The sequence below is a fragment of the Vespa mandarinia genome, chromosome 12 (genome assembly GCF_050613455.1).
Source record: "Vespa mandarinia isolate Hongniang chromosome 12, ASM5061345v1, whole genome shotgun sequence".
Taxonomy (NCBI): Eukaryota; Metazoa; Arthropoda; class Insecta; order Hymenoptera; family Vespidae; genus Vespa; species Vespa mandarinia.
Genome location: NC_140821.1, coordinates 5197501 through 5209747, shown reverse-complemented (window position 1 = coordinate 5209747; position 12247 = coordinate 5197501). Strand labels below are relative to the sequence as shown.

The window sequence follows — 12247 nt, the reverse complement described above, 5'->3', positions numbered from 1 at the left end:
AGCATCTTTTACAAATCGTTTATTTATGTTAACAATACAAATGATATTGTATCGCACAGTACGTTAGTCGAAACATATGTTACAGTTTATTATAAATTCTAGATTATATATCTGGGTGACTGAAAGGAAAGCTCCTAATCTTATGCGAATATAAGCGCCCACGGAGCTTTCGATAGAAATACTCGAAATGTTCCTTAACAGTTTCCTTGGTAATAATGATTTTACAACGAGTTAAACTGTAAATATATTTGATTATTTTCTCGTATACAAAAACATTTCGATGATCCTCCTTCGTCGTTATAATAATAACATTAGTTCGCTAAGATAAGAAATCGTATCTCTCTCTCTCTCTCTCTCTCTCTCTCTCTCTCTCTTTTTCTTTTAATATTTTTTTTTATCGTACGACGATAACTCGAATCATTACGTATCGTGATATATAATAATGTTCACGAATTTCTGGTCCTTTAGAAAAAACTTAACGTAAAGATTAATTCTTATTAAAAAATAACATTCATTTGATCAAGCTTTTGATACTTTTCGGAAGATTCGGTATAGAACCTTTACTCGCACTGGAAGCCGTAGGTCTCATAAAACTATGATTCTTCGTGCCGGCACGAGGTTGTAATAATCGGCTCTTGGTGGGTGCAACCTTTTCACCACCAGGTTGACAGGATATCGTTGATTGTTGTCCGATGCTACTTCCACTGCTACTGCTACGAGAAGCGATCGTTCGAGGTTTGTTCACCTGCTTTGAGATCGTATCAATTATCGCCTATAAATCATAATTATCTCATATATAATACTTACATAAGATAACTAATTAGATTTTTTTTACTTACATTATTCGTCTTTCTAACATTCCTTGCTACAGGACCAACGCTGCTACCACTGCTACTGCTCCTACTGGCAGGAATCCTAGTTACGGCTATTCGTGGATTGGTACGTCTCTTATCGTTCTCTTTTTTTACGGTTGGCGGTAGGGGTGTATTTGAAGGACTACTTTTCCTGAGGTCATTAGTCAACGCACGAATTGCAGACGTGTAGCTACGAAGATGAGCATGAGAGGGCGCCAAATTTCTTACAGTATTAACAGAGGTAGCACTGTTCAATGAACTTCTAGAGCTACGAAGACTGCTACGAGAACCAGAACGTTCGACCTCATTTCTAATATTCGACGCCATTACAGTAGGATTTCTTTTCAATGATTCGACTTTCCTATTATTTTCACGTTTCATATTAGCCGTACGTTTTGGTAGGAAACTTTTTTCGTTGTTCGTCCCTCTAACTGGGACGGTCTTTGCAAAAACATTTTTGGCTGGTTCCTTAATAATATGTCGTACATCCACTTCTTCTTCTTCTTCGTCGTTAGGTCGACATTGAGTTACGATCGTCCCGGTATAACGTAATTCAGCTGGGGAATATCGTGTAGAGTCGTGAGCGTCAGTTTCATAATTCCCTGATGACGTTTCCTGACTCAAAGATTCCGAAACTAGACTTTGGGTCTCTTCGAATCCTTCGTCATTCAGTTCCTGATCTCTACCCTTTACAGTCGTCCCCAAAGATAACGGTGATGCATTCGTGACATTTATGTCAGGAATAAACCTATTTCTAAACATGGAGCTTTGTTTAGGAGGATCTTCCATCGTTTGGATCACCTCATTGGATACAGTTTTACGATCGGTATCCACGTTTGAAGAGAGCTCGTTCATATCCGTTTGATCGATCGTGATTATGTGATCTTCTACGATCTTACGATCTGATACGGTTTGTTCACAATTTAGATTCCTTATAGGACTTTGATTGATCTGACTAGGTGGACTGCTAGTTACTCGAATAGCTTCCTTTACCTGACTTGGATCTATCATACTTCTGTGACGTTCACGACTACTTACGGCTCTTTCGGCTAAGATCGTCACTGGTTCCCTTGGTCTTGATTCTTGCATCACTGGACTCAAAACTGTATTGGTAACAGCTACCACAGGAGGTGGTTGGCTAACAGGAAGTCGAGAGTTTCTCTGAACGTTCGAACGTGATAAATGTTGAAGATCTTCCCCTGATCGAGCGATCTCAGCCAATGCAGCATCAATCTTCTCGGTCGTTGTTGTTTCTGAATGTTTCAATTTCTCCTGCCAGACTCGGAGCATAGCATCTTCTTCCTGTCCATCTTCAGTCAACGACAATGTACTTGGTCGTTCCGTTGATTTCTCTTCGAAGATCTGCTGACTTACTGGATCTTCTTTTTTCGTATCTTTTTCCGTAGGATCGGACATTTTTTTATATCTTCTTGTTCTTCTCGTGGCCGAGTATCTATCGAAATTTCCTTAAAGAAAAATAATATATTTGTGTTAAATAATTCATACTATCCACCATCAAATCGCATTAGAAAGTGATCGTTATTTTGCAAAAACTGAATTTATATTCAGTACAGTCATAGGATAAAGATAATGAATATTAAAAACAGTTCACAGAGACGATAAGTTATATCAAATTACGGTTAGTTAATGATGCAAAGAATAAATAAATCAGTGTCAAAAGAGAGATTATCGAAACGAGTTAACCTACCGGTACCAAGATCAGCATTAACACTAACAGGTTTCAACGAAACAGTCTTCGATTCTCGACTTTGAAGAGAACTACTACATCTTTCTCGTTTACATGGTTCTTTCTCGACCGGTTTAACCTCCTTCGGTGGACTGATAAGTCGTCTGGTTGCCGGTGGTGTCTCAATATTATCCGAATCAATTTCAATCTTGTCACTGATGTTGCCGTTCTCATCATCAGAATTTTTCTTAACGAGTTTCGAGAATCTTCTTGTTGGAGTTTGCGAGCCTGTATAAGGTTGTCGAAGATAAATGGTTAGTTCGTCCTGAGTGTTCGCATTCACCGTCTCGCTGATCTTGTTCTTCTTTCTGTCCTCTTCTCTGATCGCCTATATAATGCGTTATCATAAATAGTTTAGTTTCGAACTTATATATATACATATATAATCACAAAATATTATTACATAACACATAGAATATATTTCAAGGTAATCTTTATAAAGGATAAAATAAGGTAACAGTGTAACATATAATTTTTCTTACATACTTGTAATGGACTAGGAGCAAGGATATTTTCAGTACTGAGTCTGGATCTTAGCCTACGAGAGTAACGTGGGTCAGTCTCTTCCATGCTATTTGGTACGTTCAAACTCGACTTTCGCCAAGGTGATTTATCTTTCTGCGATGGGTTCGGTTGGGCTTCTGAAAAGAAGTGGAAATACTGGAATATCTCGTGGAACTTGTATTCCAATCGGAATGATTATAATGATAACAAAAAAAAAAAATGATTTACCTTCGATGGCTTCCATCGTACGCATTACATCCGTTTTCTCAACGGATGGCCGCCAGTCATAAACTTCGGAATAACCTTCGTGCATAGAATCGTCTTCAACCAGGGTATTTCTGATGGAGTTCTTGCCTTCACTTTCTGTATATATTGCATATATATATAGATAAGATCGATCGATTACAATGTTTACCGAGATTGAATTGAATCAAATTTTATTTTTAACATTAACTTACCTGAGTCTTCGAAGGACCTACGGTTTGCTTGACGCAATTGTCTGGCCTTTCTTTGAAGTTCTTCTCCCGCACGATCTTCCTTCTCGTTTTCTGACAGCCAAGCCTCGATTTTTTGCCTCCATGCTTTCCTGTATTATATAAATATATCATTATTTTTATCTTTCATATCGCGCAATAATCCTTTGAAGGAAATTCGTTAGAGAGAGAGAAAGAGAAAAAAAATAAAAAGAAAAATTTATGAAGCAAAAAAACGATCATCCTACCCTGGCTTTGCTTCCTCTTCTTGCAAAAATGGCTTGCTCTCGGCTAAAGGTGATGGCGAACTTGGTCTTTCTCGATCAGCCGAAAAATCGGCGTTTAATAAATCGCCTCTTCGTGCTTGACCGCGAGCTCTTCGCGCCCACGATCGATCTATTTAAAAATTTCGATTGATAAAGCGTCTTGTTTCATTAATAAAATTGATAATAACGACAATATTCGAATACATACACTTTTATATTTACATGATATAATGTGTTAAAAAAAAAAAAATTCGTGTAAAAGAATATCTATGTATCTGTGAAAAACATAAGAATCTTTTTGAATCTAAAAAAAAATTATATCAATAGATCATATCAATAGCCACATTAAAATCTGATCGTTTATACGTTCTTGTACTTTTCATTTCATATAGATTGAACATGTTATATAAAAATTTATTATATAAGGTAAATTATCATTGGAAAAGAACATTATTTTACTAATTCGTAAACACAAAAAGTAAGCAAAATAATATGAGTTTAAACAAAATAAAGATTTTATTCGTTGTTATTTTCTAATAATAAACGCATAAGTTTGCGTAAGAGCGGTTTTAATTAGAATCCAAAACAATGTGAGGATGAATAATGCGAAAAAAAATTTCTTTTCCTTACAATTTCGATCGGAACGTCAGAACATTAAATAAAAACAGATCGTGTAAAAAGAAAAAGAAAATATTTCTTCTGATTCGTGTTAAATCGAAATCATGCGGAAGGAATTAGTGTAAAATTAGAATTATAGATTATCATTATAATAATTATGTGGATTAACGTTATTGATAAAATTCATAGAATGACACAAAAATTCAAATAACAAGTAAATTTACATGCAAATTACAGTCGATAAGATAAATAAAAAAAAAATTTTTTATAATGAAAGAAAATAAAATTGAAAATTTTTAAATTGAAAAAAAAAAAGAAAAAAATGAGAAGACATAGATACGTATGTACGATGATTAAATGAAATAATAATTTTACATTTACGTGTCATACCTAAGCTGCCCCATGATTTTCTTTCTCGTGTGTTCTCCTGACCCGAAGTTCGGAGAAAATCCATTAAATTACCATCATCGTCTTCGCACGGTATTCGACTCCTTCTTCGACGAAGGGTACCGTTAGGTGTTATGTCTGAAACATTAAAATTCCAACTTTAATGTAAAGAAAAGAAAAGAAAAGAAAGAGAAAGAAAAAAGAAAAAAGGATAGAAAAAAAAGAAAAGAAAAAAAGAAGGAAAAAAAAAAGAAAAAAACACTAATCATTTTTATAAACAATAATTAATAAACCTGGCGAATAAGTATCTTCTTTGGTGGACTGTTGTTCAGGACCTCCAGAACACGAGCCTAATCTTCGTCGTATATTTGGTGAACCGGTAATAGAAACATCGTCGTCCGAGGTAACAACACCGTTTTGTAATCTTTTGATCTGAAATAAATGTCAAACAAAAAATAAAGTACAAAAGAACAAAGAAAAAAAAGTTCTATCTAATATTTTCATGTTCATTAATATTAATTTTGATAACAATAACAATCTACCTTTGCTTCGCTACGACTGTAACTTCTTTGAGGTAAGCCAGTATGGAGATCAAGAAGACCATAATCCATCAGATTACATTCAGATTCAGAGTTAGGTGTTTCTGTTTGATTACTCACTGAAAATGTTTTAAAATGAAAAAGTACAAGTATCTAATATTGCCGATTGTATAACGTTAAATAATATTTCAGAACTTACTGTTTTCAATATTTCAATATTATTTTATTTTTTTATATTTTTTTTTTTTAATAAATTTTCTGGTATTACTTATTAATATATGTTATTTATAGTATTACGATAGTAATAGTATAGTATCAGGAATTGGCCGATAACTATTGTCAAAATTTTCTACTAAATTTATAATATTTTTTTATTGATTTATTATGACACTACAGTGTATTATATCATAATAATAACAAAAAATAATTGAAAATTCCGATATTGATATAATATAGTATAAGAATAATATATAATATAATATAAATTATATTATAGAAATAATATACGATTGATAATATCAGAATTTTCTATTTAATTGTCTTTCTCAATATTTTCTATTAAAAGTAGTAGTATAAAAATTCTATACTTTGAAAATTTTTTTTTCACATTTTATATAACAGAATAATATTATACTATGATAATAGTATAATTCTTTTTTTTGTGTTAGCCGATAAGTAATATCAAACTTTTTAATAAAAAGTATTGACTACAGTGTTATTTATATGAACACTGAAAGTAATGTAAATTCCAACAATAGTTATCTCTTTTAATCAATCCAATTATAAATAATACAATCGAATTTTTGATAAATAACTTACGTAATCTTTTCCTAGCCATTAATTGTTCTTCACGTTGCTTTCGCCTCGCTAATACCTGTTCCTCTTGAATCCTTCGCCTTTCGTTTTCCGCGACAGCCTGATTAAATTTTTGACAAAACTGATGGAATACCCTAAAACATTCCTCTATTTTAAAGGCATTAATGTCCTCGCAGAAAAATTCTGCCAATGTTCGTCGAACGTTTTCCAACTCTTCTATGTCTCTTTTTAATTGTGCCATTTCTTGTTCAGCCATCTGCAAATTTGATGACTCGAGATTAACATATCTAATTATTTTTTGGATTAATGAATACCATAATATTTATATAATGTATATATATACATAACATATATATATATATATATATATATATATATATATATATATATATATATTAATGTAAATTTACCTGTAGAAATTGTGCCATCTGTTCTTGAATATCTATTTCGGTCGATGGTAATTGAATTTGATTCTTGATTTTCTTTATTTTGGTGTCTAATGTATTAAACTCGTTGTTTAATTGTTCGATCGTCGTTCTTAAAATTAAAAAAAGAAAAAAGAATATGAGTTAGTAATAAGACATTCTTATAATATATTTTTTTTATCGTTTAACAATATTTACTTTGTCGCTCCTTCCAAAGCACTCATGTCCTTAGCAAAATTCAGCAAATCCTTTCGTTTTCTCTCAGCTTGCTGATTTGAAAAAAAAAGAAAAAAAAAGGGAAAGAAAGAAAAGAAAGAAACAGTGAAAAAAGATAAGTAAACGAAATTATTAATGATCATTAATATTTTTTGTTTTTTATTATCTTACCAAAGCTACGTAATGTATTAAATTCATTCCCGGTTTGTTCGCACGAATTTCGGTTAATTTCTGTAAAGAAGACAATTTAACTCCAGCTGCATTTCCTGCATAGCCACCCTGTATATAAATAAACATCATCAATCTTCGTAAATAAAATTACGATATAAAATTACAATGATTAATAAGAAATTATTAAAATTTACCGAATTTAGAAAGTTTCCAGCGACTAAGACCATATAAAGAACTTCATGAAGCGGTTTGTTAGTCATAAGATCCTCACCAGCAAGAATCATTGAATTTATACTCGGTTCGAGATAACTCATATTAGCAGCAAATTCTTCCTTCAAAAGCATACACTCGATTCGTAGCTTGTAACTAATCAAAATAAAAATAACATATATTTGCATCTAATAATATATAAAAGAAATTAATTAATTTCCGTGAATAACACGTAGATATATAATCTTATAATGATTTTATTTCGAGATCTTACTTAGGTACTTGAATAAGTTGAAGAAAAAATTTTTCAGCGTTTCCAAGCTTCGATTTGTCACCATCGAAATTTTTCAACATTTCCAATTCATCAACCTCCGGTAGTATCTTTAACAGACCACGTAACTTTTCCGCGCCGATGTCATCATGTCCGCCATCTTTTATCAGTTGAATTATATCTTCGTTCGAACTTAAAGAAAAAGAAACAACGTATAGAGATATATGTAAGTACGATTGTGTTATTAATAAGATTTTATCCACTGAAATTATTATTTACCTTCGAAATTGTTTAAGAAATATATTGACGTTCAGACTTCTTTTTCCATCGAGCAGGGCAATCTAAAAAGAAAAAAAAAAAAAGAAAAAAAATAAACAATAAATAAATAAACAAGATCGGAGATATTAATCGATTGGTCCTCTAGAAATTATTTTACCTCGGTTGGTTCTCGTCGACGTTTCTCAGCGTCCATGCCTGTTCCGTATGTCGAAGAACAAGTTACCGGTGGCATCATCGGTGGTACTTGTTGACAGAATAAACCTTCCATTTCAGCCCAATCTAAATCAGCATTTGGAAGATTTTGATGTTCGTTAGCAACTAACGACCATATATTTCGCTTGCCAATCACCTGTCGATCAATAAATAATTATACGTTATATTTGATCTAGCGAGAATTTCAAATATTCAAATTTATTTCTACGGTGAGAAATTTCAATATTCAAATATTGAATTAGTCAATAATCTGGAAAATAACATCGGAATTTTTAATATTTAATATTCAAACAAAGAACCTTAATATTTTTTATTGAAAATTCCAGTCTTATTATTGATGCAATTCAATATTATAATATTACTGTTATACTATTGTTATTTGTTATCATTGTTGTTGTTTTATAAAATATTAAAAATTCCTTTGAATTAATTATTTACCAATCGAAATATTTCCTAATGATAAGAATTTCAATATTAATAAAATATTTCTCAATGGTGATAAACACTGATATTCGAATACCTTCTTTCTTCTGGGTGAGAGAATTTTAGGAAAAAAAAAATAAATAAAAAAATAGAAATAAAAAAAAAAATTAAAAAAAATATAATCTACTTTTTAACGAGATATTCAGAGATATGAAAAAAAATATATTTACCTTATGATTAGGAATCTTGTTCCAATTGATGGTTTTCATTTTAGTCTTAGGAGTTGGTGTCTCCTGTTGAGGAAGTAATCTCGCATGATTGTTGGGTACTTCAGGAGTAGGAGCACGAGTAACCTGTGGCACGTGCAACGGCGGTGGCAAAGGTGGTTCCATTGGAGCATTCGAGTTAGTCGGAATAATAAAGAGTGGTGGGGGAGGAGGTGGTGGCAATACAAGACCACTGCTAGGGGGTGGATTAGGCGGAGTTGTTACTGACGTATTCGTTGCTGATGTCAATGTTGGTGCAGTCGTATTGCTCACCGGAAGTGAAGCTTTTCGAGACGTACCGCACGTCTGATCGTTTCCTCGGCAATGACAGCATAGATTATTCGTCTGTAGAATAGTATTAGTATGTTTAAAGATATTCTACATCTTGCATAATTAATAAAACGTCTCGTCAATCGCTACGTCAATTTAAATTTAATTTGTTCGATAATTATTCTGTCGTTCCGACTTTAATCAAATCGTTTTAATCGGTCGCTCGTGAGCCTGAATCATAAAATTGCAATTATGAACTTACGAAACGGTATTGACAATTCTCGATGGACATCGTCGCGAAATTTCTGGCCCATCTTTTCTGACGTAACAAAATCACGCGTTATTTTAGCGACGACAAAGTCCAATTGTGCAATCGGCGAAAGTTCGAAAAGAACAGATATGCGGCATGGATAGAAATCGAAAAATTGAAAGTAAAAGAAAAAAAAAAAAAAAAAAAAGAAAAAAAGAAAAAGAAAAGAAAAAAACGAACGTCTCGTGAAACGCGTCCTAATAAAGATTTTAACAATTTATACTGACTTGAAGACTAGGCGATCTCAGTAATTTTGTAGCGTCCTCTCGACTTTCCAATAACGTTGCACGATGGACCAATGTCTCTGCTGTGTCCCACGCTAGATCACTCGCAGCATCTTTCGGATCCAGTCGCAACAGATGCTGGAGGATGCTTAAGAATGGTATTTCCTGTGGGGTGTCTGCGATCTGAAAAGTGTTCTGTGTTTTATTAAAACTTTTCTTTGTACTTTATTATTAATAAATATTCTTTCTATTTATTTATATTTAATTAATCGTTTTAATTAACTAATAAAATATGATTTAATTTAATTATTAATAATATCAATCATTTTAATTGATATTTAATTGATTCATTCAGTTTATTATTCAAGAATTTTTTCACATTACAATTCGTTATATACCGCGATATTTTTAACATTGATTTTATTATATTTTTATTGAAATTTATCGGGTACATTAATATATTATTATTAATACATATACAAATATTTGTTATATATAAATTATTAAATATATAATAATAATAAATTAAATATTTTAATAATGTAATAAAATGCAATGTCTTTTCTTTTTTTCTTTTTTTTACTTTTCATATCTTCCCATATCGCTAAAAGAAAATATTCAATTCTTATTACTTTAAGGAAAAGGAAAAGAGAGAAAAAATTCGTTAAATTCGAAAGATACCATCCAAGTATATAAATTTACAAACGAAACGAAAATAATTGATAATAAATATCACTAACCTGTCCAAGAATAGCATAAAATACATCAACGTGGGAGGACAAATCGATTTCCGGTGGTCCGTTGTTCGATAGTACTTCGTCGCTCTCGCGTTGATCGTCGAAAACATCCAATTGCACTCTGAGATCCGGAGCGTGGCTTTTCCTATAAGAACAATCGTCATCTTCCTGATCCGTGAACATTTTAAGCCTTTACATTTCGTCGCTCGCGCTATTTCCGACTAAAGGGACGTGTGCTTTGGAACTCGTGTGGCTTTCTTTAGAAATTCGAAATTTCCTACGACGAAGAGAAATCACTGTCACTTTTCTTTTTCCTTTTTTCCTTTTTTCTTTTATCTTTTTGTTCGTCCTCTCCCACGCTCAAGAAAAAAAAAAAGATTCGTAGATCCTTCCCTGCCTTCCCTTTTTGTCTTTCGAGAATGAAGGTAATAAAAGAATGAGAATAAAAAAAAAAAAAAAAAAGAAAGAAAGAAAAAAAGAAAGAAATATAAAAGAACAAAACGAAGGAAAGAAATCTCAATTGATTTTCTTTACTATACAATATTATTCGCCGTGTGTAAGGTGTCTAATGAGAGACGCGCGAGTCGAAACAATGGCGCTTCCGTTCGAAAAGCATTCGGCCCGTTATTCGTTTCTTCCTTTACGTAGTGGGAGTGTCGGTTACGTGTTTGTCATGACGTTTAAACTTTACCACGTCTCTTACCCCGTCACGATACACCATCTATCTAACATCGAGTAACTATATATACATATACTCTTTTAAATCTCTTTGAATACAAGGGGCCTTGAGAAAAAGTTTTTATCGAAACGAAACGAAACGAATAGAAAAGAATTGAATCGAATTGCGATGAGAGTTTTCGCGCGTAACGTGGGGAAAAGTGAAAACGCAGGAAAGTTCGTAATTCACGCTATGATGGTTCTTAACAATAACTACAATTTCACGATACGTCTTTTACGAGGTGAAAAGAAGAAGAAGAAGAAGAAAAAAAAAAGAAGTAAAGTAAGATTAGAAATAGATTAGGAACTTGTTTTAAATTTTAAACTAGTCGTCTCGTTAAATGAAAGATAAACACAATAGAACGGAAATATTCGAACTTCGAAGAACGTCATTGGCGATAAATTTCAATCAATGTATCTATCCAATAAACTATAAATAGATATTAATCATTTAATTAATTATATTGATCATTTTAATCGTAATAATGTGCATTATAATTTAAATAATTATATAAAATTATTATCATTTAATTATTGTGATTGTAATCACTATCATTGAAAAAAAAGAAGAAAATAAAAATTATTGTTATAATAATTAATACTTAAAACGGACAATTCTTATATCGCTAATTATTGTAATAATCATTTTAGTCGTTTTATGCTCACGTTGTTTCAACGGTTACGACAAAATGACATAATAAAGTAAATTCAAAAAACAGGGTTTGGTATGACGGGAAACTTGTTCGAATGTTTAAATAAATGTGACGTCAGATGAAAGCTAATCCGCAATGAGCTATGGAATATTTGAATGTGAGAGAGTCGAAGAGTTTATCGATCGGCGTTTTCGTATTGGACGTCAAATATTTAGCGCGAAATTTGAATCGAACTGGTATAAGAAAAATATATTGGATTGTATAGCAATAACAATCATTATATATCGTGTCGTCAGACACATTTGTTATCACATTAATAGAATTAAATTAATGTTTTTAAATACGACAAATAGCGAATTGTCAATTGTAAAGTATGATAATTAAAAACAAGAAAAATCAATGGATTTTCATTTCAAATAAGAAACTCGTTTAAATATTCAAACAAATTATTATACATATATCGTCAATTGGTTCAACTAATTCGTGAGAGCGAGAATATTTAAATATGGAGAACGATCGAATTCATCGATTGTTTTCTTCTTCCTCTTTTTTTTTCTTTTTTTTCTTCTTTTTTTTTTTCTTTTTTTTCTTCTTTTTTTTTTAATCATTCAAACGTACCTCGGCGCCAAATTTCAATCGAGTCCAATCATGAAACATA

The 12247-nt window shown here is 31.8% G+C and overlaps 1 protein-coding gene across 4 annotated transcripts in view; it reads right to left on the bottom strand.

The window, feature by feature from the left end:
• Nucleotides 1-4: 4 nt before the first annotated feature.
• form3 (FH2 domain-containing protein formin 3) overlaps nucleotides 5-12247 on the bottom strand; it is a 26220-nt gene continuing 13977 nt past the window's right edge. For 2 of the 4 annotated variants that reach the window (XM_035884391.2, XM_035884388.2), the window contains exons 6-26: nucleotides 10223-10364; nucleotides 9486-9665; nucleotides 8643-9023; nucleotides 7934-8125; nucleotides 7777-7838; nucleotides 7501-7689; nucleotides 7211-7382; nucleotides 7017-7124; nucleotides 6828-6898; nucleotides 6615-6741; nucleotides 6208-6460; nucleotides 5392-5507; nucleotides 5143-5281; nucleotides 4853-4987; nucleotides 3827-3974; nucleotides 3564-3691; nucleotides 3334-3468; nucleotides 3088-3242; nucleotides 2563-2929; nucleotides 840-2320; nucleotides 5-772 (exon numbers count right to left, since the gene is read on the bottom strand). In XM_035884391.2, coding sequence (XP_035740284.1) covers nucleotides 512-772; nucleotides 840-2320; nucleotides 2563-2929; nucleotides 3088-3242; nucleotides 3334-3468; nucleotides 3564-3691; nucleotides 3827-3974; nucleotides 4853-4987; nucleotides 5143-5281; nucleotides 5392-5507; nucleotides 6208-6460; nucleotides 6615-6741; nucleotides 6828-6898; nucleotides 7017-7124; nucleotides 7211-7382; nucleotides 7501-7689; nucleotides 7777-7838; nucleotides 7934-8125; nucleotides 8643-9023; nucleotides 9486-9665; nucleotides 10223-10364 — 4942 coding nt within the window. In that variant the 3' untranslated portion in view covers nucleotides 5-511. The remainder of the gene's footprint in view (nucleotides 773-839; nucleotides 2321-2562; nucleotides 2930-3087; nucleotides 3243-3333; nucleotides 3469-3563; nucleotides 3692-3826; nucleotides 3975-4852; nucleotides 4988-5142; nucleotides 5282-5391; nucleotides 5508-6207; nucleotides 6461-6614; nucleotides 6742-6827; nucleotides 6899-7016; nucleotides 7125-7210; nucleotides 7383-7500; nucleotides 7690-7776; nucleotides 7839-7933; nucleotides 8126-8642; nucleotides 9024-9485; nucleotides 9666-10222; nucleotides 10365-12247) is intronic. The other 2 variants (XM_035884389.2, XM_035884390.2) reach the window with 2 other exon arrangements.